Source organism: Tribolium castaneum, chromosome 8, assembly GCF_031307605.1.
Source record: "Tribolium castaneum strain GA2 chromosome 8, icTriCast1.1, whole genome shotgun sequence".
Lineage (NCBI taxonomy): Eukaryota > Metazoa > Arthropoda > Insecta > Coleoptera > Tenebrionidae > Tribolium > Tribolium castaneum.
In genome coordinates, this window is record NC_087401.1 from 8,110,169 (window position 1) to 8,137,578 (window position 27,410).

The 27,410-nt window shown below is 31.2% G+C and overlaps 1 protein-coding gene across 4 annotated transcripts; it reads left to right on the plus strand.

Annotated features, from left to right (window-relative positions):
* Positions 1-7,106: 7,106 nt before the first annotated feature.
* LOC659655 (facilitated trehalose transporter Tret1-2 homolog) lies at positions 7,107-26,086 on the plus strand. 4 transcript variants are annotated; one of them, XM_008196816.3, is made up of 10 exons: positions 7,107-7,414; positions 7,464-7,525; positions 7,597-7,617; positions 11,686-11,812; positions 11,866-12,001; positions 17,178-17,363; positions 17,419-17,517; positions 21,597-22,018; positions 25,294-25,480; positions 25,540-26,086. In XM_008196816.3, the coding sequence occupies exons 2-10, from the start codon at positions 7,512-7,514 to the stop codon at positions 25,965-25,967; spliced, it is 1,620 nt and encodes a 539-aa protein (XP_008195038.1). In that variant the 5' UTR covers positions 7,107-7,414; positions 7,464-7,511; the 3' UTR covers positions 25,968-26,086. The 4 variants fall into 4 exon arrangements, with proteins under 4 accessions (XP_008195038.1, XP_971034.1, XP_008195037.1 ...); XM_965941.4 differs by having other exon boundaries at positions 7,479-7,525; XM_008196815.3 differs by lacking the exon at positions 7,464-7,525.
* Positions 26,087-27,410: the final 1,324 nt, after the last annotated feature.

Consider the following 27,410-nt stretch of genomic DNA (forward strand, 5'->3'; position numbering starts at 1 on the left):
GCAAGATTCCCTCACAAAACTCAAAAATTGACCTAATTAGGAAACAATCTTTATATCTTTTTAGTTATTAACTTGAGCATTTGAAATGTATGAGTTATGTACTTATTTAAACAATTTTAATTTCCTTAATTTCCTTTTGTAGGATGAAGTCCGAGCGGTCATAATTTTTTTTTTTTAATTTTATATTTTAATTTAATGGTAGTTTGTTTTTTTTTTACTTTTCGTCATAGATTAGCATGTAGATAATTAGGGTAATTAGTCAGTAAAGTTCCGAAAAGACCCCGAGGCTTTTATTTCGAGAAACATAAACACTTGAGCCTAATTTATTAGCTAGTCAGGGTGACAAGCAGACCACCCCAAGTCGACCGTGAGAAAGACGTTTTCGAATATGCAATTTTGCATATGAGTTTTTAGTTTTCACCCACACTTTAGAGGGGTAGTGTGAGCTAGAGTCAGTTCCAAGTTAGAGTGACTTAAAGTAATTGCTTAAGTGAATCAAGGTGAGTTATCACTGAGTAATCCCAGTTTGTTGGTGTGTGAGGTTTTTCAATCCAATAAGGTGTAGAGATTTATGATAATTACCATATCAACGGTAGGGTGAGTCGTTCAATCATTATTTTAATTGCTGCGGTGTTGATATTTATAATTATTGATAACGTTCATCAAAAACCTGCGTGAGTATTGAGTACAATATCAAACTGAAGTTGAATTAATGCGCTATTCATCAGTTGATAGTTTATTTAATTGGTTGATACTAAAGTTGGTGATATTTGATGAGAATGATATTGAATTGAGAGTTGACGAACTATGAATAAGATTGAGTTGAGCCCCGACATGTCGAGCTAAACTTTGTTAGTCTGTCTATCCTTAATTAATCCACGGTTAAGCTTGAGGCGGGGCGGCGCTCGAAAATGCCCATTGCACGCCGAGATTAACCCAACAGGGGACGCTGGAGGGTCGCGGCGTCGCGAGGCCTCCAGGTCTGGTTTATGTTTATTTGTGGACGCGGGGGATCACTAGGCAGCCGCGTTCATTGCACCCCCAGGTCTAGGTTGCAGAATAGGTCGTGGGGAGAGCGCTGGAAGGTGATCATTGCACTTGCTCGTTGGTCCGTGAGACGGCTTCGGCTATGAGGTTAAGGGACTTGTTCGCCACCTGCACTATGAAGAGGGCTTCCATTGCACGCTCAGGGCTATGTGTGATTAGCAGTTGAGCAGGTTAGCCAAAAAGGTGTTCATTGCACTGCCCGGAACCGCCCCTGAGATACGGCTGCGGCCATGAGGTTTATAGGGACTTGTTCACCACCTGCACTATGAAGAGGGCCTCCATTGCACGCTTAGGGCTATGTTTGATTAGCGGCTGAGCAGGTTGGCCAAAAAGGTGATCATTGCACTGCCCGGAACCGCCCCCTTTTTATGTTGGTCATAGGCGAGTACCATGAACATAATATCCATTGCACGCTTGGTGTTGAATGACCTGCGGGTCTCGAAGTAGACGCTGGACGGATATTACCGGGGTACTCATTGCACAACCTAAGACAAGTGGTGGATGACAAGGCAGCGTTGCCTATTGCACGTCAGAACCGCGAGGTGGTCTCTCGATTGCTGCTGATCCAGAGACAAGCAGGCTGGATGGTATCTATGAGCAAAGGGGTAACCCTTTGCCTGGTTTTCCCTATGCTCCTGGAGTCCTATTGACCAGGACTGCGACTGTTAACCTTTTGAACCCCTTGGACAGAGCTCAACCGATTCTATTCGAATTACATATTTTATTGATGGTAGATTTGCATAATTATTTTGGGTTAACGACTGTTACATTTATTGGTTCACAAATGGCGATTGTGGACGTCTCACTCTGATGGACTGGATTACTCACACCCCCATTTTATTTTTCAGACGTTGTCTTAACTAAAATTGATGACCTGACCCCGACACCTCGGCACCAGCTCTCCTGACAGGATTATTTAAAGTGGTTGAGTACTTTCAAAGTTAGTAAAGTAGTGAGTTGCTAAAATTGCCGTCGGTCCAAAGATTTTCCTGATATTTGATAAGCATATGTTTGTAATTTGCGATAATTACGCTTCTGTACAAAAATCGGTTCATCAAAGGCCATTATAATGGATTTTGCACGTGTTCAAATTAACTGTTATTTTGCGTTTCAAAAATGGCCCTACACTTTCCTACATTTTTCAGTTTTCCGTTGTTTCACTATCTTATAATTTTCTTACTTTGCTGTTTGTAAGTTATTTTGACCTACAAAATTTTAGGCTTACTGTTTTTTAGTTTTTTTTTTGTATTCCAATTGTTAATTTTTTTAATTTTTTGGTCTCTTAAATCATGAACTTAAAATAACTTAGAACAACATTTGAAAAGTAGCTTAATTAATTGTTGTACAATCAACAAAAACTGACAATTTTTCGGTCAAGGAAACCGAAAAACATTCGCTCAACCTATAACTAATAATTTGCATCTGTTCCAATTTTTTTTCAATTTGGACGTCCTGTTTACTCAGTAACCTCAATACGTGTGTCCTATATTTAACCCAAATATGTGGCCGGCCATTAAAAATGTGAAAAATAATAAATTTATTGTTTTCTTGCACCTTGTTCTTCTTATAGAGACTTTTAAGTTGACAACATTGTATACTGTTTTTAAGTATTGTCAACTTAATTTCAAAGTCACAGGCCACTTTGTTCAGAAACTTAATTGGAGGCACGGTACGTATAAAGGTATGCATTATCTACTTTATTTATTACATTATTAAAACATTGAAATAACAAAGTGTCACAAAACAATAAATCTAAGTGGGTATTTGTGTAAACTACGCTCGATTGACCCTTGAAAACGTAATTAATTTCTGACGTAAGCATAACACATATTGCAAATTCTTTTATCGGTGAAGTACCGGAAACAGTCGCTGATATACTTCGATGAAGTAATGTACGTTTGTTATTCACAAAAGAATTCTAGACATATGACTAATATCAATAACCACAACGATAATTTTATTCATGTTACAAATATTCAAATCAGAAATTTGCACACAAGTGCTAACCGAACTGATCGTTATTTTACATAACACATTCGAAAAACAAGATAACATCTGATTAGATAAAAATCAACATAGAAACAAGTACCTTAATGGGGGTTTTGAAAAAATTACACAATTTTTAAATCGCATGTCACACTTAATCGATTTATCAAGTCACATTTTTGTGTCTCGAATGCGAATAAAACGTTCCGTTAATGTCGCCAGAGAGCGCAATTGTTCCATTACCGTCTAACTTTCCAGAAAAAATGGTTTTATTTATATACAGAGTCGCTAGCAAGTAAGGATACAGTTAAATATTTTCAGAACGGTTTAACAGAAAAGCTTAAAATTTGGGGAACAGTTAAAAATGTTTAAATTCTATCATATGAGAGCCTTTTCAAATTTTTATCGTCATTTATTATGAAAATACAAGGCTAACTTGATTTTTTTTATGGCACAAAAAGTCAAATATAATCATTTTTAAAAGAGCATTTTTTTCTGATTTCAATGATGTAACATGATACCTACCTTTTCTTTTATTACAATGTAAAAAAATTAAAAATTCAAAAATTATCTGGAATAGTAAAACTAAGTTAGCTTTGAAAATACTGTTATTAACGATATCTGTCACTTGTATATTAGCCAAAAATTAAACTTGGGTGCAAAATTAGTTTAATAATGGTACATTTAAGTAAAACTGAGCGAAAAAAAATCTCATGTTGGTTGATCATGGAGACAGAAAGCCAAGGAGTTAGTAGAAATCAGTTTGAACATCGTTTGTAGCATAAAAATCAAGTATTCCGTGTTTAAAATTCCTTAATTAAAACGTGTTCTTTTTCAGTTAAAAGTGTTATTTTAACAATTATTTTTAACTTTTACTTATTTTTTGGTTTATGAGCTAACTAGAGATAAAGACAACATTTCCAAGGCTAATAAAAGTTTACATTTTTCAAAATTTTCGATTTTTTTTTAAAGTTTCGATTAAATTAAGATATGCATGTGTTATACCATAGAACTCAGAAAAAATGCTCTTCTCAAAAATTTTAAATTTAACCCTTGTTGCTATTTAAAAAAATCAAGTTAGCCTTGTATCTGAAGGACAAATAGAGATAGAAATTTAATAAACATCTGAAACGATACAATTTATATACTCTTAAGCATATACCAAATTTCAATAAGTTTTGATGAATAGTTTTTATAATATTTAACTGTATCCATACTCTTTAGCGACCCTGTGTAAGGTGGAACGCAAATTGCTATTCTAAGCGATATTTTTTTGCGCACCTTCGCATATTTATGAAAACGCTGGGAATACGGTTGGAGATACAAACAAGTGTAAGGAACAAAGTTGTAGAGAATTAAATTTCTGATAAAAAAATCCGCGAAACCATATTTCTCTTTTCTACAGTTTAAGCATAAACTAACTTTCTGTTACTTGACCACCGGTAAAATGAAACGAATCCGTCGTTTGAGCGTTTTTGAACGTCTTTAAGGCCTAAACCGTCAACGCTCGCGGACTTTTTAAAAGAAAATTTAATTTGTCACAACTTTCTTCTTATCATTTCTCTTGTATCTTTAACCGTATTAATTGTTACTCAAATTTTTCCAATAAAACGTGTTCAAATCCGTGTAAATTACAATTATGGAAAAGTTGCTCGACGGCAACGGCCCTTTTGCCCGACCCATTCACCAGGGACGGAATAAGTAAGGGTTTGAGCCCCGGTATTCTCAGATCTTTGAACCGGTGAACTAGTTGGTGAATATTAAACTCAGCTGCTTCCCTCAAACACTTGGGAAAGTCCGGATCTGAGCGTTTGCACAGTTTGAAAGTGTGGGCTAAAATTTGAGTTTTGTTTTCTCTCATTTCGAGGAAAAAACTTACGAAATATCACGGCTTGGCACTTGAGGGCCACCACAAAAACAATTAACAACGCCTTCATGTTGTTTGCAATTTTTGTAAAACTCTTGTCTTTTATTATGTATAAATGTGTAAGTGTTTTTTGCAAGATTATCAAAATATTTGCATTGTATTTCTCTGTAAACTGGAGAATCGCATTGGGATTTTAATCTCAACGTTAAGATTGTGTTATTTTTTCTTCAGTTGTGGAAAAAATGTGACTGGCATGTGAACTAGATTTGGTTGGAGATAATGTTACATAATTAATTTTTATGGTGATTTTAATTGATTAAACTACGGATATCTAAAGGTTAGAATATAAAACGACGTACAAATAAAACGTTCCCGTCCTCAAAAGTTCCGTTAACGTCGCTATATAGAGGGAGCAGTTGTTCCATTACCGTTAAAGTTTTCAGTAAAAATGGTTGTATTTGTATAACGGTTAGAACAAGACCACCAAAAAAAATACAGGCTTATAGAGCATTAAAATTTCACTAGTAAAACATAAACATAATTCAAAAATTTTATCGTAAACTAAATTTAAAAAAATTTAAAATTTTTACCAATTTGCACTCTGCCCCATATTTTTTAAAACCCTACGAATACGGTTACAGACACGAGAAAAATGGTAGGAAGAAAGTTGTAGACAATTAAATTTCCTATAAAAAAATTCGGAAGACCATATATTTATCTTCAACCATTTAGGCCCCAAACTCGATCAAAGACGCTCACGCGGCGGATTTGCTTCATTTTGCCGGTGGTCAAGTAATAAAAATTAAATTTACACTTAAACCGTTGAAGATAGAAATGTGGTGTCGCGAACTTTTTTGTAGAAAATTTAATTCTCTATAGTGGCGGTCAGCTCGATTTGCGTGTGCGTCATCAATTTCATTTTTTCATTACCAACACAAAGCTATAAAAAATTATCAAAAACAATGCAAATTTAAACAGCTAAGGGCTATCTAAGGGTGGTATCCTTGAACATTAATTTACATGTGCACTTCGACAACACCGTCAAGTGTCACGAATTTGTCAAACTGACATTGACAGTAAATTATAGACGTCGTCGCATGGTTGTCGAAAGTGTTATCGGTGTTAATCGCAATATTTTCCGTTCGTTTTTTGTGTTTTGTGATTTGCGTTTCGTTAGGTTTTTGATTCTGCGTTTATTAGTTCTTGTTTTGTGAATCTGTATTTTTTGTAACAACTCATAATTTAAACACTTCTTAACCTCAAAAAATATTTGATAGTTTGTCACCGCTATGCCCCTGCTATGTAAACGTAGTGACAGAAATGTCAGATGACGCACACGCAAATTGAGCTGAGCGCTACCATACAACTTTCTTCCTTACACTTTTTTGTACCTTTAAACGTATCCACAGCGTTAACAAAAATATAAAGTGGAACGCAAATTCTTTGCGCACCGTCGCATATTTATCAAAACGCTGGGAATACAGTTAAAGATACAAAAAAAGTGTAAGGAACAAAGTTGAAGAGAATTAAATTTCCTATAAAAAAGTCCGCGAAACCACATTTCTCTCTTGTACAGTTTAGGTATAAATTAACTTTCTGTTCTGTTCTGTCGCTTGAGAGTTTTTGAACGTCTTTAGGGCCTAAACCGTTGATGCGAGAGATATGGTGTCGAAGATTTTTTAAAAGAAAATGTAATTTTCTACAAATTTCTTCCTAACATTCTAAAAAACGGGACGAAGCGCAAATTTTAAATTTCAAATAATTTTTTTTCTCATGTTTCTTATAAAAATTTTAGTCGTCCCGTTTAGTGTTTTCCAAATCATTAGTAAATTGGTTAGATTTAAATTTATTTAAAACAATTTGGCGCCGTTCTCGGAACGCCCTCTGCCGTTTAATTTTTTTGGGGTCAGAAAATCGTTTCGTCTCCTAACTCATAGTCGTCCGTAGTCTCGAACAATAGAAATATTTATGAAAATTCTATTTTAGTTTTCTTGATGCGTGCATAATTCATCCGTGAAAGCCGCCAAACATCTGGTTTATTTTCCTCAAAATTATTTTTATTTTTGCAACTTAATTTCGCGGTCGTCCAAGCGAGTCGCCGCTGTTTTCGTTTATTTACCACCCAACTCATTCAACTCGTGCAACCTTCTTGCGTCTTTGAATAATAGCGTTAGAAATTTCTATTTTTACCAAAGTCGTTTTGCCAAAAGCTAAAATCGCTCAGTTGTGGCTTTAACCGTGTCCGACTGAACTTGAAAAATCGCAGAACGCACTCTCAAATCGGTGAAACAAAAACGTTGCGATTATTTAATGAGACACGTCGAAAGCACTCGAGTAATTAATTTTGGTTTATCATTTTTATCTCGGTTTATCACAGCGTCTCGATTTAATCGCGCGAGAGGATAGAATGAAAGAGAATCACTTGTTTAAGCTAATTTTGCACGAGTGAGTGGATTTATTGTGCAAACAACTTCGCGAGCAAACACACATGCGTCCACTTTTTCCTGAAGACCGGTAAGTGCCAACAATTGCTTGGATTTTTGGCCACTTTTGACCTTTGAAGTGACACACTTTGCAGAACTGAACCCAGGTCGCCTAACTCCACACAAAAATGGACGCTATTGGGTTCGTATTTTTTTGGGTCCTTTTTTTGCACATTTTTTGGGCCCCTAAGCTAAGTAACTGTGTTTTTTCAGGGGTAGCTGCTACAGTTTGAAGTAAGTACATTCTTGAATTAATTATGGGACGTATTTGGGTCAGGCAATTGACACTTGCACTTTTATTAATTTTTTAAATTCGGTTGACTTTCCTCGACTGACTCATAATAATGGCCCGATAACAACACTTGAGTAATTATGCAATTATTAAGCAAGGTAATTGAAATTTTTCGCGTTTTGTGTGCGAGTTCACTCAACTTATTTTCGAAATTCAATCAAACACTGATGCAAGGTCACACTTCAGCTGTTGGGAGAATTGGCACTTGTTGATGGGCTATTTTTAGCGTTTTATTGGCCGCTTTCTTATTTTTTACGAAGAAATTTTATTTTTGTGTCTTTTTTTGGAAAGTTTTCGACTTGCAAATAAACTAAAACAGAGGTTTTGTTACATATTTTAAAATAAACGATTAACCAAACATAGGCACATAATTCAAATTATCTTTGGCAACTTAATGTCACCCAACGATATTTTTCATGTCCAATTATTTTGTTTTTCCAAAGTAATGTTTTTATCTGACTTTGAAAATTTGAAGAATTGTTTCAAAACAACTCATTCATTATTTTATTATTTAAAATAATAAAACACTAGATAAAATAGGAGAAAATGCAAAGTTTTGAGTGTTCAACAAATAAATTACAGTAAGTTTATCTAGGTTTCATTGTTGCATTTTTTATTTAAAACAATAAGTTTTTTCTCGAACAAAATTTTATACAGGGTTAGTCTGTTAAAATTACTTTTTCTACACATTATATGTATTTCAAAAACTGGTCGCATAGTTAGTCCAATTTGTTATCGTTATCAGAAAAATTGAACCATGATGAGTAAACATCAGGGCACAAAAACCTTTATGTTTTTAGTTAAAAATACTTTACTAGCTTTCGTATCTTTTATTGCAATAAGAACCAAATAAACTTTATTAAAAAATTAAAAAAAATCTATTTGTAAATAGTACGGAGAACTATAACTTAGGAGCGGAAAGGAGATACAATTTTCTGAACCCAAAATAATAGTACGGTAGAGTAAAAATGAGGGCGCTTCAAGCGTTATAACGTTTCGGTGTCAAATCGTAAAGTAATTTAAATTCAACCAATTTACAAATTACCTGGAAAAAAGCAGAAATGTTAAGCTTTGCATTCTTAACAGTCTGAGAAAAACTGACTACTAAAATTTTCATAGAAAACATGAACAAAAAATTATTTAAAATTTGCGCTTCCTCCCCTATTCTTCGAAACGCTGCGAATATGGTTAAAGATACAAGAAAAATGTTGAAAAGAAAGTTGTAGAGAATTAAATTTTCTTTAAAAAAGTCCGCGAGACCATGTCTTTATTTTTAACGGTTTAGGCCATAAAGACTTTCAAAAACGCTGAAGCTTCATTTTAGCGGCGGTCAAGCTACAGAAGGTAAAGGACTAGGCACACTTCTTATGGGAATTGATACTCAAATTGATACTTAAACTGTAGAAGATTTAAATATGGGATCGCGGACTTTTTTATAGGAAATTTAATTCTCTACAACTTTGTTCCTTACACTTTTTTTGTATCTTCAACCGTATTTCCTGCGTTTTGATAAATATGCGACGGCGCACAAAGAATTATCGCATAAAATTATCAATTTCAGTTCCATCTTATATTTTTGCAAACGTTGCGAATATGGTTGAAGATACAAAAAAAGTGTAAAGGACAAAGTTGTAGAGAAGTAAATTTTCTACAAAAAAGTCCGCGACACCATATTTCTATCTTCAACGGTTTAGGTATAAATTAACTTGCAATACTTGACCACCGGTAAAATGTAACAAATCAGTCGCTTGAGCGTCTTTGTATGACTTTAGGGCCTAAATAGTTGAAGATAAGTATATGGTCTCGCGGACTTTTTTGTAGGAAATTTAATTCCCTACAACTTTGTTCCTTACACTTTTTTTGTATCTTCAACCGTATTTCCTGCGTTTTGATAAATATGCGACGGCGCACAAAGAATTATCGCATAAAATTATCAATTTCAGTTCCATCTTATATTTTTGCAAACGTTGCGAATATGGTTGAAGATACAAAAAAAGTGTAAAGGACAAAGTTGTAGAGAATTAAATTTTCTACAAAAAAGTCCGCGACACCATATTTCTATCTTCAACGGTTTAGGTATAAATTAACTTGCAATACTTGACCACCGGTAAAATGTAACAAATCAGTCGCTTGAGCGTCTTTGTATGACTTTAGGGCCTAAATAGTTGAAGATAAGTATATGGTCTCGCGGACTTTTTTGTAGGAAATTTAATTCTCTACAACTTTGTTCCTTACACTTTTTTTGTATCTTCAACCGTATTTCCAGCGTTTTGATAAATATGCGACAGCGCGCAAAGAATTATCGCATAAAATTATCAATTTCCGTTCCATCTTATATTTTTGCAAACGTTGCGAATATGGTTGAAGATACAAAAAAAGTGTAAAGGACAAAATTGTAGAGAATTAAATTTTCTACAAAAAAGTCCGCGACACCATATTTCTATCTTCACCGGTTTAGGTATAAATTAATTTTCTAATACTTGACTACCGGCAAAATGAGGCAAATCCGTCGCTTGAGCGTATTTGAACGTCTTTAAGGCCTAAATGGTTGAAGATAAGGATATGGTCTCGCGGACTTTTTTGTAGGAAATTTAATTCTCCACAACTTTCTTTCCAACATTTTTCGTGCATTTTTAACCGTATTTGCAGCGTTTTGAAAAATATGGGGTAAAGTGCAAATTGGTAAAAGTTTGGATTTTTTTTAAACTTAGTTTTCGATATTTTTTTGCATTTTATTTATCTCTTACTATTGAAAATTTAATACTTGTTTTTTGCTTAATGTGTGTGAAACGATATACAAATACAACAATTTTTTCAAATTTATTGCTCCGAAAACATAGACGGTAATGGAACAACTGCGCTCTCTGGCGGCATTAATAACGTATTATTGAAAAGGAGAACGTTTTATTTGAACATCGTTTCGTATCCTAACCTTTAGATATCCGTAGTAACTAGTAATTATTTTAATTTAGAATTTTCTTTTAGGGTATTTTAAAAAATGTTCAAATCGCCTAATTTTAGCACTTGTTTCGCTTAAATAAATTAATTTTCTACTCTAAAAAATTCAACAAATTGGGAATAATTTACAATCTAACCTTACAACTAAAAAAAATATTTGAAGAGTTCCTCGCTTAAAAACAAACTAAATCATCGTGGTATATCCAACAACAATTAACTGTCACTTAAATAAAATTAAATAGTCGAAATAATTTAATTAATTTATTAATGTCTAATTAAATGAAAACATGTTTTCGTAAGTAATTATATTTAATCTAAACGTGTTCAAAAAAAATATTTGTTTATTGATTAAAAAATTTCAAGAGTCGAGGTGTTTTTTTCAAAACTTCGAAGTATATTTTCAAGTTTCTAATTTTCTGATTTAGTGTTTTAAAAAATTTACCATTTAAACAAATTATTTGAACAGGCTGACTTTTTTAAGTTTTTTAATATTTAATTTTTTACCATTTCGGTGGTTTTGAGCGCGTAATATTTCCCGTAAATGTCCAGTTCCTGCCATTGTTATACATTTTTTTCGAATTTAAATTTGTTGTCTACTTTGCTTGTTGTTCCTTAAAATTCCATATTTACTTAACGCAAGGTTTTATGTTAATTGCGATGATTCCAACGGTGAGAAAGTTTATGATTATCACTTGGAAACAATTTACTTGAGATCTGCTAACATTTTAATTGCTTTGGCTGCACTTGACGCCTATATTTTCTCAGAATAATTGTGCCTTGCAAGCAATGAATCATCGCAAAGTGTCTTTGTTCTGTATTTTTGAAACGGCAATAATAGCGAAGCTGAAACCCTTGATCTATCATTATCAAGGCTTCCACAATGAAAATGATTTGCTCAATTGTGTAACCTTCAGGGCTATTTTATCTATAAAATCTTTAATTGTTGAGTTGCATCAACAAGGTACTCAATAATGTTCATTCAATTCAGAGTACGTGTATCATTAAGATAAAGTCGGGCAATATTTGCGTTTCAATTAAGTTGTAAATTTCAGCATTTTAGAAAATGAGAAAAAAATCCGAGAGGAGAAGGAACGTGAGGACAAATTCAACGAAACTGTGGGCAGCAGGGGCTCAATCAGTCGCTATGAGGGTAAAAGCTTCAAAACTCTGCTCCCTCAAGTAAGTTTCAATTTTCTCAGACAACAAATAAATAATTGTTTGAAAATAATTAGATGTTGGCCGCAGCCATCGGGGCCCTATTTCACGTCGTGGTCGGAATCTCATTTGCTTACTCTGCCATTCTTTTACCTCAACTCAATGCTGAAGACTCGGACCTCAAGATCACCAAAGATCAAGGATCATGGATCGGTAATTAACTAATTCAATTACACACTGGAAAAATAAATACTAGGAAATACAAAATAAATCGTCCCCAAATTATTTTGGAGAAAAGGCTAACATTGAGCACTCCGTCCCATATTTTTCAAAATGTTGCGATAAAGGTATAAAAATACAGGATGTCCCAGCGAGTTGTTAAAGTCCATTAGTCACCTTTAAATGTGAGAAAAGTCATAACTTTTTTTCCTAAGCCATAGATACTAATCCCCTGCCTCACCTAAAATTATTTTTAAATGTACAGGGTATTTCGGTAATTAGCCACAATACAAACTTACGTTTTTTTAAATGAAACACCCTATATTTTTTTGCATTTTTAAAGGAAGCTTTTAAAACTAATGATTATGACCTATTGGTTGATTTTGCTTAGTTTCTGAAATATTTTAATTTTTTTAACCAAAACTAGCTCTTTTTAAAAATGTGTAAGTCAGAAACTATGACCCCTAGAAAAGTCGAACTTTCCCACTTTAAAGAGGAGAGTTCAAAATTTTTATCCTGTATTAATTGATTGGCGCAATGCAATGAGGAACATAAATAATTAAAAAGTTTTTTTAAAATTGAATAACTTGGAAAAGTTAAGTGGAACGCCTTATTTTTTGTTTTTGCTTCTCAAAGATTAATTAATTCTCTAAAAACATAAAGTTTCAAATGCTTATTCATGAGCATTGATGTTACCTTAGTGAACCATACCATAAACATAGCAACTTCACCGCGAATCATTTGATGGATGCCATAAATATTGAAATTGTAATTATTGCACTGTAAAAAGTGACGAATAATTAGCCTAAGGGTAATAATAAAGTTATTATTAGCTGAAAATTTCACTTTACAAATTTATGTTTATTTATGTATAAAAAATAAATATTCTATTTTTCGAAATCTCAATGTCCCACTTTTTTCGACTTATAGAGGTTCCACTGTATAATTAAAATCTACACTGTTGTGTTGGAAAATTAATCATTTGTCATTACTATAACAATAATTAAATATTTAAGTAATATAATTAAACGAATTTTTAAAACAAATAATAATTGGCAAAATTTTAAAATATACAGGGTGCTCAAAAACTGGCGCACCAACTCAGTGATACGTTGTTGAGAAGCATGTGTAGATCACGGGAAAAATATTGAAAAAATCCCTAAAGTCATATTTAAAAAATCAACTTATTTTGTTAACTTCTTCAGTTTTCATTATGTTTTAATGTTTTTATGTTTCGCACTGAGCAATCGTTCCCTAACAAAACGATGATTAATTATTATTAAATTTCTTATCAGACTTTAACAGTTTTTTGTATTTAAAAAAAATAAAATTCATCAAAAAATCACAGTTTGTAGATGTGCCAACACTGGGAATTATTTCCTAGGAAACCGTTTCAAAAATAATTTATTTTTATTGTTGATCAAATTCTGTTGCGATCATGACTGTTAGACAACGTTGCCACACATCGTTTATCTAAAATCTGTTATTTATCAATAACTTTAATACAAAGAATTTTTTACTATTTTTACTTTTATACGTAACCGATTCTCTTCCACACTCCATTGAGTTGGTGCGCCAGTTTTTGAGCACCCGGTACATACAACATTGATTAAAAATTATTTTCTACACGTTTATGTCCTGATTTTAATATTTGCCACAAAAAACAAGCTGTAACAAAATGTACAAGTTGTAAAAAATTCTCCTATAATGAAAATGACTTTTAGTTCAATGAAAAACTTAAATGAAACACGTACACGTAGCTTCATCTCGTAAGAGATAAATTAATTTCTTCTTTGACTTTCATAGATTGTTACAAAAATTTTGCTAAAAAAGGAACTGATAATCTTTGCAAATTAATAACGAATTTAGTGAAAAAAAATTAGGGAAAAAATAATACGAATAAAATTAAAAATGTACAAAAAAATTTAAAAGAAAAACAAAAGTTTCCAAGCTTTAATTTTTTTATAATAATAATCTACTGTTTAATTTTTTTTTTAATTTTCCCGTATATTCAGGGTGACCCAGGGGTGCACAACCGGTCTATAACTTTTTTGTTGTTAGAAATATTGCTATGCCGTTTTTACTATCCAATAGATTGACTTAAATTCCACAAACTAAAAATATTTTTATTGTACACAGGGTGGTAAACCAATGTTACATTTTTTAAATGGAACGCCCTATATCTTATTGCAAAATTGGATTCTACACAAACAAATTATGTAAATTTATATAAACTATTATAGGCCCACCTTTTTTCGTTTCGGAATTATTCAACTTTTCGTTATAAAAAAGACCAAATTTTCAAAAATCACTACGAAATCGCTTACGTATATTTTCCGAAAAATTTGCAACAGAAAAACTCAGAATACCCTGTAGTTTTAGCAGTTGTCGACTTTTACGTGAAACACGTATATAATATACAGGGGGTGTGCCAAAACGCAGAAATTTGAATAAATCTTTTTTTAAATGGAACACCATGTATTTCTTACTATCGATAGCATTTTTCATAAGCCTTTACTCTAATGATAAGCGGTTTGTATAGCAAATTTGAAATATTTCTTAAAGCGTTCAAATTTTTTTTCTTTTTTTATTTATTTTATTGTTAATTCTTGATGAACAAAATTCATTTATGTATTAAGTAATAATTAGATTACAAATGTAATTAGTCACATTAGTACATATTAAAAAATAAATTACCATTTGAGTTGTCAGATTCTTGAATAATATTTTTTTTGTATTAAACTCATTTTTATTTTAAATCTCGAAAATTATTTTAAATTTGCTATGCAAACCCTATTCTGTTAGCAAGCTTATCAAAAAAGCTATCGATACGTGAAAAAAAAATACAGGCTGTTCTATTTGAAAAAACTGAGTTTTTTGCGTTTTGGCACACTCTGTATATTATTAGCGTGCTTTAACTAAAAGTCGTCTATTTGATAAAACTACAAAACTGAATTTTTCTGTTGCAAATTTGCCGGAAAATATTCATAAGCGACTTTGTAGTGATTTTTCAAAAATTGGTCGTTTTTATAACGAAAAACTGAATAATTACAAAATGAAAAAAGATAGACCCGTAATAGTTTATATAAAGTTATATTATTTTTTTGCGTAGATTCCAATTATGCAAACATTTTCGATTTAAAAAAATATAACTTTGGTTCACCACCCTTGTATACAACACCCTGAGCATAATAAAAATATTTTTAGTTTGTGGACTTTAAATCGAACTATCGGATAATAGAAACAGCATAGCAATATTTCAATTCCCAAAAAAGTTATAGACCGATTACACACCCCTGGGTCATTCTGTAGTTACAGAAAAAGTTTCCTTTTTAATATTCAGCATTTACTTCTTGATCGTAACTGACATCATAACTTATTTTTACTTATGGTAGCGCTCAGCTCCATTTGCGTGTGCGTCATCTGACATTTCTGTCACTACGTTTACATAGCAGGGGCATAGCGGTGACAAACTATCAAATATTTTTTGAGGTTACGAAGTGTTTAAATTATGAGTTGTTACAAAAAATACAGATTTACAAAACAAGAACTAATAAACGCAGAATCAAAAACCTAACGAAACGCAAATCACAAAACACAATAAACGAACAGAAAATACTTGCGATTAACACCGATAACACTTTCGACAACCATGCGACGACGTCTATAATTTACTGTCAATGTCAGTTTGACAAATTCGTGACACTTGACGGTGTTGTCGAAGTGCACATGTAAATTTATGTTCAAGGATACCACCCTTAGATAGCCCTTAGCTGTTTAAATTTGCATTGTTTTTGATAATTTTTTATAGCTTTGTGTTGGTAATGAAAAAAATGAAATTGATGACGCACACGCAAATCAAGCTGACCGCCACTATATCACTATAGAATTAAGGAAATTCATGATACATTAATTTACTACAGAATAGAATAGAGCTTTTTTTATTTTATTTATTATTTTTATTATTATTATTATTATTATTATTATTATTATTATTATTATTATTATTATTATTATTATTATCATCATTATTATTGTCATTATTATTATTAATCATTATTTTACAGAGTTTAAAAATCAGGAAACTTTTTAAGAAGTAGCTAAAAACGATTTATTCTGACTCAAAAGAACATCAATTACGACAAAATTATTAACAAAAGTAAAACTACTTTTGACGTGAACTTTTGATGTAAAATGACTCGGAAAGATTTTTAAGTTATAATTTAATTTTTTTAATTTTTGTGTTTGTTTGCAATTTTATTGAAAACTATTAATCGAAGAACAACGATCTTTTTTGACAAAAATTGTAATAACAAAATTAAAATAATAAAATTAAATAATAAAATTAGAGTTATTTTTCGATGAATGTCAAAAAATGTTGTAACATTCATATATTCACATTTCAAACGTCGATTACGACGAATTATGTTAACGTAAAACTATGCAAAATGATGGTCTCAAGAAAATTTCTAAATTCTCAATATAGTTTTTTAAGTATAATTTTTGTAATTGTTGTTTTTATTGCAGTTTTCTCGAAAACAATTAACAGTAGAACAATGATCTTTTTTGAGAAAAAAAAAGTAAACAAGCTTTTTAACGATCCTAAACATAATAACGTCACGTCTAATATTTCCGGACGAATTTCAAAAAATATGTTGAAGTATTCACACACTCACTATCCAAAAGTGGATGACGCAATCCTCTTCGAAAAAGTAAGACTATTTTAATGAAAACCTATGTAAAATAGTCTGGGAAATCGATTGGATTTGAGAAAGTTGCCAAATTCTTAGTAGTTTTTAAGTTATAACATTTTGTAATTTTTGCATTTGTTTGCAATTTCTTTGAAAACTATTCATTCTAAAAAATAGATTATCAAAATTATAATAAACATAATGGGGTTACTTCTCATGATTTTGCATTTTTCGAAGTTGGTCACCTTAATATTTTCGTTACACCTTGTAGTTTTTTATAATTTTCTTGCATCACGTTTAATTCTTATTATACACAAAAATTTGATGTTCTATGTTCGGACTGCCTTTTTGTATTTGTCTTATGATCACATTTATTTAAATAAAGCCATTTTTTAAATATCTTGTCGCATCCTAGTATTTATAGTCCATACTTTCGAACAATTAAACCACTCTGAATAATTCTCTTTTCATTCTTACAGCCAGTGTTGTCACAATTACGATTCCAGTAAGTGGAATAACTTGCGGTTTTTTAATGGATAGTATTGGTCGTTTGAATACAGTTAAACTGGCGATGATACCAGCAGTTGTTGGATGGATAATAATCGCGACATCGAAAAGCGTCCTCATGATGATTATAGGTCGAATAATCACAGGATTCGCAGCTGGTGAAAATTCAAAAATAAGCGAAACCTTTCAAATCAATTTGCATAATAATTTTAGCTTGGGGCACAAGTCCTGCCATGGTCTACATTACCGAGATAGCCAGAGCCGATATGCGTGGATCTTTGATGTCTTTCGCACCGGCTTACACTTCGTTAGGTAACTATCAAGCGCTTTCACATCAAGAGATTACGACACGATTGTGTCAAAAATCATAATTCATAGCTGGAAGCTAGCGCGCAAGAATTTTAATCGCACGAAGCGAGACCAAGTCAAAAATTGCAAAGCAAGATTCTTTCATTTTAAATGAAATAAAAATACAGTTGAGTCCGGTTATAACGAAATTCAACATCTTACTAATTTTATTTACAACTATACAGGGTGACCCTGGAGCGCGTAATCGGTCTATAACTTTTTTTATTACTTGAAACATTGCCATGCCATTTTCATTGTCGGATAGATCGACTTAAAGTCCACAAAAATATTTTTAATCACAGATTGTTGTAGACAGGGTGGTCAACCAAAGTTATATTTTTTTATATGGAACATCCTATATATTTTTGCATAATTAAATTCTACGCAAAAAAATAATGTAACTTTATATAAACTATTATATTATGTCTATCTTTTTTCGTTTTGGAATTATTTAACTTTTCGTTATAAAATATACCAGTTTTTGAAAAATCACTGCAAAGTCGCTTAAGAACATTTTCCAAAAAATTTGCAGAAAAACTCAGAATACCCTGTAATTTTAGCAACAGTCGACTTTTACTTGAAACATGCAGTTAATGTACATGGTGTGCCAAAACGCAGAAAGTTTAATAACTCATTATTTTCAAATGAAACACCATGTATTTTTTACACGTATCAAAAGCATTTTGATAAGCTTTCTGACCATATGCTTATTTGTTAAAGTATTCAAATTTTTTTTTCTTTTTTTATTTATTTTATTATTAATTCTTGATGAGTAAAATTCATTTATGTATCAAGTAATAATTACATTACTATTGTAATTAGTTACATTAGTACATATCAAAAAATAAATTACATTTGACTTATCAGAATCTAGAATAACAAATTTTCTTGTAATAAAATTTTTGAAAAATTTCGAAAAATATTTTAAATCATTAGAAAGTTTATGCAAAATGCTATCGATACGTGTAAAAAAATATATGGTGTTCCAAATGAAAAAAATTAGTGATTTAACTTTTTGTGTTTTGGCACACCCCTGTACATTATCTGCGTGTTTCAAATAAAGGTCGACTATTTGCTAAAACTGCAAGGTATTCAGTTTTTCTGTGGCAAATTTGTCTAAAAATATTCATTGATGACTTCGTAGTGATTTTTTAAAAATTGGTCTTTTTCAACGAAAAATTGAATGATTCCAAAATTTTTTTGTGTAAAATCTAATTGTGCAAAAATGGATAGGGTATTCCATTTAAAAAAATATAACTTTGGTTTACCACCCTCCATATACACCCTGTATATTGACTAACTAAAACTAAAACTAACTAAAAACATTTTTACTAATAACTAACATTTTAACTAATAAAAACATAATTACAGTAAGAATTTGATAGTTGTGCAAATATTTTGTGATAATAGAGCTCAAAGGAAGTCAAAATAAATCTTTTACAAACTTTTACTACTTTTCCTAGTTTTTGAGATATAGAGAGTGCAATCTCCACTTCAGCATCTAAAAATTTGTTAAAAAACACAATATCAACTAATTTTGCGTTGATAATAATTTTAGTCAAAACCCATCCCGCTATCGTCTTTCGTTTTCGACTAAACAAAAAATTCATATCTTCCATATTATAAAAGATACACATTTGAAACAAAGACATTACACTTTTTTACAGACAATTTAATAATGTTATTAGCGATTTTTTTAACCATTTGTTTAGCTGTAATACCATAAAGTTTAATTTTTTTGATAGAAATCATAGGCGGCTGTGATATTTTTGAAAAAGTTATTTTTTCTGATTTCTGATAACATTTCGCTTTTTCTTTAAAGTAGGTCATGAAAAAACTTTGAATTTTTAATTAAAACTATGTAAAATATATTACCCAACAAGTATTTATAATGTAATGATTTTTTAAACACTAATTAATAAAAAAAACTGCAAATAAAATATTATTACATTAAATTTTTGCGGTTAGTAAAATCATTTGTTTTTAGATTTAAAATGACAAGCTTACATTGTCAGTCTATTTTCAAATTAAACATAAAATGTCGGAAAAAAGAATCTTATTAATTGTATGACTGCTTGTCAATAAAATTTTATTTTACAAAAAAATGTCAATCCAAACACCAAAATCAAATCCCATCTGCCGTAAAAAATACATAAAATTTTCAGCGTCACCTCCAATGCATTTTACTAAACAATTAAAAAGTGTCATCAAATGGTAGTGACACATCGTTTTCAAGTTTCTGCACATTTATGTAATTAAAATCTGCGACGATCGTATTTGTTAATTGAAAATAACTTTAACATAGCTTATTTTTTTAATTTTATATTTTTTGCTTTTATAACCTTTTAGGTGAAATAATTTTTCTATTGCCAACTACTTTCAAATATTTAAAATATATTTTTTATCCAAAGTATACAGGCTGGTCTAGCCCGAATCCCGTCTTCTGTAGCTCAGTTATTATTAAAGTTGGAGTTTTGTTATTTTGTAAATGTTATATATACTTTAGGATACCTTCCACGAAATTATTTTTGATTATACAGACTGTTCCAAAAATGGTGTGACGCTATAATAATGAATTTTTTGAACAGCATGCTATTATTCTTTGTGCTCATTATGATACCTTTTTAGTTTCTTATAAGTCCCCAATGTTTTTTTTCAAATCGGTTCAGGAATTATTGTTACAAAAAATAATAATGATAAAAAATTATGACTATGACGTTATACTTTTTTAGGGACATTCTGTATAGTCAAAAATATTAAATGTGTCCTAGAGTATAAAGACCATCTACAAAATATCAAAACTCCATCTTTAATAACTGAGCTATAGAAGACGGGAGCTGAGCTGGACATCCTGTATATTGAATTTATACAGTTTTCAGTTCAGTTTAGAAAAAAAAAATGATAACATTGCTAAATTCTCTGTAAAAAAAGTGCCTGAATAATGTCTGGGTTTCAAATGTGTATCTTTTATAATAAGAACGATATGAACTTTTTAAGATTTCGCCAAAATGTCAACTTTTGTTTTGACCAAAATTATTTTCTCGAAAAACGGACCCCGGAATGTGTCACTAAATTTTCTCTAAACCTCTTAGTTTCAGAGATCTCCCATTCGGACATGAAAATACAGTACCCTGTACATATTACTGCTTCTCAAAGGATTCATGTGTTTTTCACAATTGATACTTATTTAGTTCGTCTTATTTCATACAGTGTAGAATTTTTAACTGGAATAAAATTCATAACTTGGATATACACAATTTTTGTAAAAATTCCAGAAACAGATCGCTTTTTGTTTTTTTTTGCCCATCATTTGGTGGACATGGTTTTTGTTTATTTGCTGTCCAAACTGCACAGCCACCTCCAACTTTTTTTTTCAAACGTAACGGTATGTGTCACCTCATGTGAAAGAGCACTTTGCAAGGAATACAACGCATTTTTGTTTTCTGAATATTTGCAAAGCCTACGCGATAAAAAAATGAAAACTAATTTTTATAAATTGAAATTAGGCAAAACACACTAGAAACGTTGCAAAATGTTAGAAATTCATGCTACTGCCGTTATGTTATTTCCCAGGAGAATAACGGTGCCCATTTTGAACAACTGTTGCATTAAATAATATTCAACTTATAAAATAGGTTTTTCGTACGAGGTGTCACTTGACATGTTAGTACATTTGAAACAAAAAGTTAAAGATGGCTGTGCATTTTTGACAACAAATAAACAAAAACCATATGCACCAAATAGTGGGCAAGAAAAAACAAAAATTGACCTGTTTCGGGAATTTTCACCAAAATCGCGTAAATCAAAGTTATGAATCTTATTCCAGTTAAAAATTCCACGCTGTATGTAAAGTAAAAATAACTGCAAAAAACCCTTTTTTTAATTTACTGCTTATAGGGCGAATTTCGGATATTACCAACTGATTTTGATACATTTTTGGAGTTCATTATAACCGCACTTTACTGTAATTAAAAAATATATTTTTTGGAAAGCTTCCTCAATTTGTTTTTTTAAATAAATTTGGAAATAATTTACATTGGCAGGTGTCGTTTTGGCCTATTTCGAGGGCTGGCTGATGAACTGGAGGACCGTGGCATGGGTTTGTCTCGTCTACGCTATCCTGCCCTTCATTTTGGTTATGTTTATCCCCGAAAGTCCCGCTTGGTTGATAGCCAAAGGTCGGAATGAACAAGCGAAGAAATCCATTAATTGGTTAAATAAATACCAACCACGAGTGCCAAGTAAAAATGATCAAACTTTTGCACAAGTGCAATTCGAATATTTGATTAGAGAACACGAAGAAAAGGAAAAAGCGAAAATTAACAGTGGAGGATTTGTGGCAAGAGTGAAACAACTGTTGAAACCAACTGGTTATAAACCCTTGCTGATTCTTTTGGGCTTGTTTGTGTTTCAACAGTTTTCGGGGATTTACATCACGTTGTTCTACTCAGTTAACTTCTTCCAGGTTAGTGGAATAGTTGAAAGATTTTTTTTTGTCAATAACGGTAAAGAGAAACGGTGAAGAGAAAACAGCAAAGTTTTTGAGAATTTTTAAGTTATAATTTGCATAATTTTTTCGTCTAGTGTCCGTTTTTCAAGCCCCACGTTGGGAATCTCAGTTATTATGAGATACTAACTTGGTCGGTTAAATTAGGGCAAAGTTGCGCATTTTTATGCTGAACAAAAAAATTGTTTAACCCTCTTGTGGATGTAATTTTCAAAAATCCTGAAACACATTTTCTTTATTTTTAACCGTAAGTTCATATGCCAATTCTCTTCTATATAACTTCAAAAATGAAGCAGTTTTGCATTTAACTTCCTTGGGGGTGCGATTTCTAAAAATTCTGAAATATATGCTTTTTCTTTTTTAACCGAATGACTAAGATATTAATTAATATGTATAACTTCAACAATATAAAATTTTTTATACAGGGTGTTCCGTTTTTATTGTTACAAATTTAAACAGGTGATAGAACATTCAATTTTAAAACAAAAGTTTTCTATGAACATGTATCGAAAAACATTTCATAAGGGAGCTACGCCCCCTGAAAGGGGTGCTTCTATTAGTGGGTTTATCTCAATATTTCAGAAACCATTAAAGATAACATTACAAAATTTGGTACAATTAATAATCTTCATACGCCTAATCGAATTCGAGAATACAATGTAAAAAAAATTAATCAGGGGCGTCCCAAACTGTAGGGGAGTAGGGTAAAAAATACCATAACTATTTAGGCTTTAGTGTTTTGACACTTTCAGTAACAAAATCGTAAATTCCATCGTTTTCTGCATAAAAATGGTCCCTTGTGTTGTTTCGATTCAATTCACCGTTTTTGAGTAAAATCGATTTAAAATTTAAGTTACAGACCATAAAAAATTACGAGCGTGATATTTGTTAAATTATGAGCCATCAAAGACTCATGTTAAATTCACACCACGTCATTATGTAAAATTTTGGACTACTTTTAGAGAAACAGACAATATTTTAAATAAGTCAGTTGTAAATGACAGTTAGCTTGCTTTTCTACTTTTTTATGTTTCTAAAATATATTTTAGAAAACGTGGAGAATTAAAGTAATTTTTACTAAGCTAGTTTAAGATAATGCAAGACTCATAATTGACAACACTGTGTATAGATTCTTAGGAAGCTCGTTAGGAAGTTAAGAGCCTTATTTAGGTGCCAGAAATTAGGCATTAAAATCTCGTAATTTAAGATACAATTATTTATTAATTCCTATTATTTGCAGGAAAAATAAAAACATAATTTTTATTGCAGTAAATTTCAATACAAAAATAAACAACTCGAACTACGTTTTCTCAAAAACTTAAAATTAACTACTACACAAAAAAATATATCCCATTTCATTTCATAGTAGAATTTTACAAGAACGCATTTGAATTTTTTGGAGTGAAATGGAGCACAAATTGAGAGTTTCTGGTGGGTTTTCTTAACCTAAAACGTGTCGCTGGGATTTAATTTAACACAGAATTCGTTTCTTTTACAGAAATTCTCAGTTTGTGCTTTATTTTTCACTCCAAAAAAGAGTAAGTGCGCCAAAACATTTTTTACCAAAATTAAAGTTGATAAAACTTCTTAGAAAAAAGTTCTAGCCTCATTGTTGTAAAACTAACCGTAAGCGAGTTACTAGCTTTTGAAGTTTAGTGTCTACATTACACTACATAATTAAACATTAGTATACCATAAGTATTTATATGACAACAGTGTGTATAAAGCATCTCCCAACTAAACAAAATGTGCAAAATAAGAAAAAAAAATACTTTCTTTCGTCGGGCTTTCCAGTTGAAGACCACAATTCAACATCAGAAGATGACTCAGATGATATGATAGATTGAAATGTTCGACTCAATACATACAGTTTATTAAAAAATGTATCCAAAATATGTATATTAAGTTAATTATATATTAATATTTTACTGAACAAAAATGTAATTCAGTTTTAAATGTTTGAGACGAAGACGAAAATGCAGCATCTAAAGACGACTCTGAAGACTGCAGTGATTTCTATGTCTCCTCCTTTCTCCTCTAATAAAGTTTGGACCCAACAAATTTAGTGTATTATCAGTTTTTTAAATCACAAGACATTTTCTTTACGAAAAAGCACATTTTTTTAAATTCTTAATTATTTTCAAACTTATATCTCGCTTATGGTTAGTCCTACAAGAAAAATGCAAATAACTATTTTGTAGAAAATTTTATGAGCTTTAATTTGGTGAAAAGACAAAAATTGATAGGAGTAACAGTTTTCGAGATATAAGCAAAAAACCATAAAAAAACTGCTTTAACCTCTTCCATCTTCTCGAGCTCGTCCTCCAACCTCGGAAACTTTTAATATACGTCTTCCCAATTGTAAAGGAATTTTTTAAAAAAAACTCCAACTCTATAAAAATTTTCAACCGATTTGTCTAATTTGACTGGGGTTATAATCATATTAATAATAATAACAATAATAATAATAATACTAATAGTATTAAATTTGCTATAAGCAAGCGCTTAATTTTTCTAAGCTACAATAGCTTTTTATGTGTTTTATGAGTGTTTTTTTATTTATAAGCAAAGGTTCATCTGTGAACAGATATTCTCGGTAGTCATTTTTTAGTTTTAAAGCGAGAAATTGCCTAAGAAATAAATAAATTTTCTCTCAAAAATAATTTGGGTAGAATATATAAAAATCAGAATAATTTAATTAATTATCATTAATTAATTAATCTAATTAATACTGTTTAAATTAATAAGATTAAACCGATTGAGAAAGGTTGGTAAATAAAAATAAAGATTATTGATAAAATTATATTTGAAGATTTAATTAATATTACAGTTTTTTTTTTGGTTTTTTGCTTATATCTCGAAAACTGTTACTCCTATAAATTTTTATCTTTTTACCAAAATTAAAGCTGATAACATTTTCTAAAAAATTATTCGTATTCTGAAAGTGTCCAAGATGATTTACAATGTATCCCTAACAAATACCGGCTTTTGTGGCAAAAACGTGTAATTTGAAAATTGGACGAAGGATATTGAGATCTAAAATTACTTACTTCACTGGCTTTTGAATTTATGTTTTATGATTTATGCAAAATAGGTAACTTTAGAAACATAGATGCTTTTATGTCGTAAAAACCCTATTCAAAAATTTTCTCTTATAAACTTTTGTCCTGTCTCCGAATCTTGGGGCTAACCCCTTAAGACAAAACAGCCTGTATTTTTGATTTTTCCACCAGGAGGTGGGCAGCGGCCTCGACCCCTACTTCGTATCAATCCTCATCGGCGGCGTCCGCTTCCTCATGTCCATCATCAACACCTACATGCTCAAAACCTTCGGCCGGCGAACCCTCATAATCTACGGTTCTCTAGCCATGGCTGTTTGCATGTTCGTCTCTGGACTTTACACTTATTGGATTAAGGACGGTCTGTCACACTTTTCGTTTCAATATCAAACCACTTGCTAACCCTGAAACCCATTCCAGGCGTCACGACCTTAAACTGGGTGCCTGTGGTGGCCATCCTCTTATACGTCGTCACCTCCATGGTGGGTCTCCTGTCCATCCCATGGACCATGACGGCCGAACTCTTCCCCATCGAAATACGAGGGATGGCCCATAGTATCGTCTACAGCACGGCCTACTTCATCATGTTTTTGTCGATTCAGAGCTACAATACGCTCAAGGAGACGTTTAATGGCGTGGCGGGACTTCAGTGGTTTTTTGCAGTTACTTCGTTGGCTGGCCTGGTTTATGCCTACATTCTGCTACCGGAAGCGCACGGGATCAAGTTGGCCGAAATCCAGGAGTATTTCATGTATAATAGTGTTTATATAGGCGGGAGGAAAACTAAGAAGAGTGTTGAGAGAAGGAACGAAGAACAGAAAGAAGAACTAATGAAAAACAACGTTTGATATTTATTTTTGATGACAATCAGGTTGCAAGACTGGTAATTTTAGATTCTTATTATTTGTTTTAAAATAATTCTGTGACAACTTTAGTAACAAATAAATGATGTTATATTGTTTGTTTATTATTCTTGTATTAGATGTGCAAGCAACCAAATATTTCTTTTTAGAGAACACAATAAATAAGAGTTGTTCGAAATTTTGTTTCTTATCCTAAATTTCCCTAAATAAAAATAAAACATTCAAGAGTAAAAAAAGCGATTAAGAAAAGTAAAGCAAGTGGCGGTTTTCTGTTTCTAAAATGCTGATTAAAAAACAAAAATTCTTAATAGTTTATTTTACCTATTTTTGGCTTTATTTGGAATTTTCTCAAAAACTATCAGCCGAAGAACAATGATCTTTTTTGAAAGACAATTAACAGAGCTTCCCAACGATTATAAACTTGATGGGTTTTCTCTAATAGTTCTGAAGTTATTGCTCGAGAAATGTTTTGGGTATCAATAAAAATTAGAAAAATCAAATTTTAAAAAACCGAACTTATTGACTTATTTTGTACTTTTAACAACTCCTCAAGGTTGTAAAAATATAGAAAAGTCTATAAAACTTTGCTAGAGTGATTTTAATTTTTTTTCATTTTGTAAAGGTAAATAATTCTGTAACAACTTTAATAACAAATAAATGATGCTATATTGTTTGTTTATTATTTCTGTATTAGATGTGCTTCAACCATATATTCATTTTTAGAGAACACAATAAATGAGTTGTTCGAAATTTTGTTTCTTATCCTAAATTTCCCTAAATGAAATATACAACATTCAAAGGTAAAAAAAATAATTAAGGAAAGTAAAGCAACTGGCGTTTTTTGAAAAAAACGTGCTAAAACGCTGATAAAAAACAAAAATTCCTAATTTTTTTATTTTACCTATTTTTGCTTTATTTGGAATTTTTTCGAAAAGTATTAGTCGGAGAACAATGATCTTTCTTGAAAAAGATAAATAATTAAAAGGGCTTTCCATGACAATAAACTTCATAAGGTTATCTCTAATAGTTCCGGAGCTATTGCTCGATATCGATAAATGTATCTGGAACCAAAAATCGACAAAAATCTCGCAAAAATTACAAAAAAACAAACTTTAATATCGAAATATCGAACCCTATTGACATTTTTTGTACTTTTAACAACTCCTGAAGGTTGGAAAAACATAGAAAAGTCCATAAAACTTTGCTAGAGTGAGTTTAATTTTTTTTCATTTATTGTAAATGACCATTAAAATTTTACACAAAAAAATTTTTAAATCGGGTGAAAAACTAATCTGACATGTGAAATCAGATGCACAAATCATTGGAACAAAACCGTTTTGCTCTAAAACTTTAAAGTTTTTAAATAATATTTTTTTATTGAAGAATAAAGTATCCATTATGAATAATAGCTACACTAATTTTTAACAA

Bases quoted from the DNA above. Each gene is read 5' to 3' on its own strand.
- LOC659655 (XM_008196815.3), top strand. From the start codon at position 7,389: ATGCGTCCACTTTTTCCTGAAGACCG. The intron at 7,415-7,596 runs GTAAGTGCCAAC...GTGTTTTTTCAG, and splicing joins CCACTTTTTCCTGAAGACCG to GGGTAGCTGCTACAGTTTGA. The intron at 25,481-25,539 runs GTCTGTCACACT...AACCCATTCCAG, and splicing joins CACTTATTGGATTAAGGACG to GCGTCACGACCTTAAACTGG.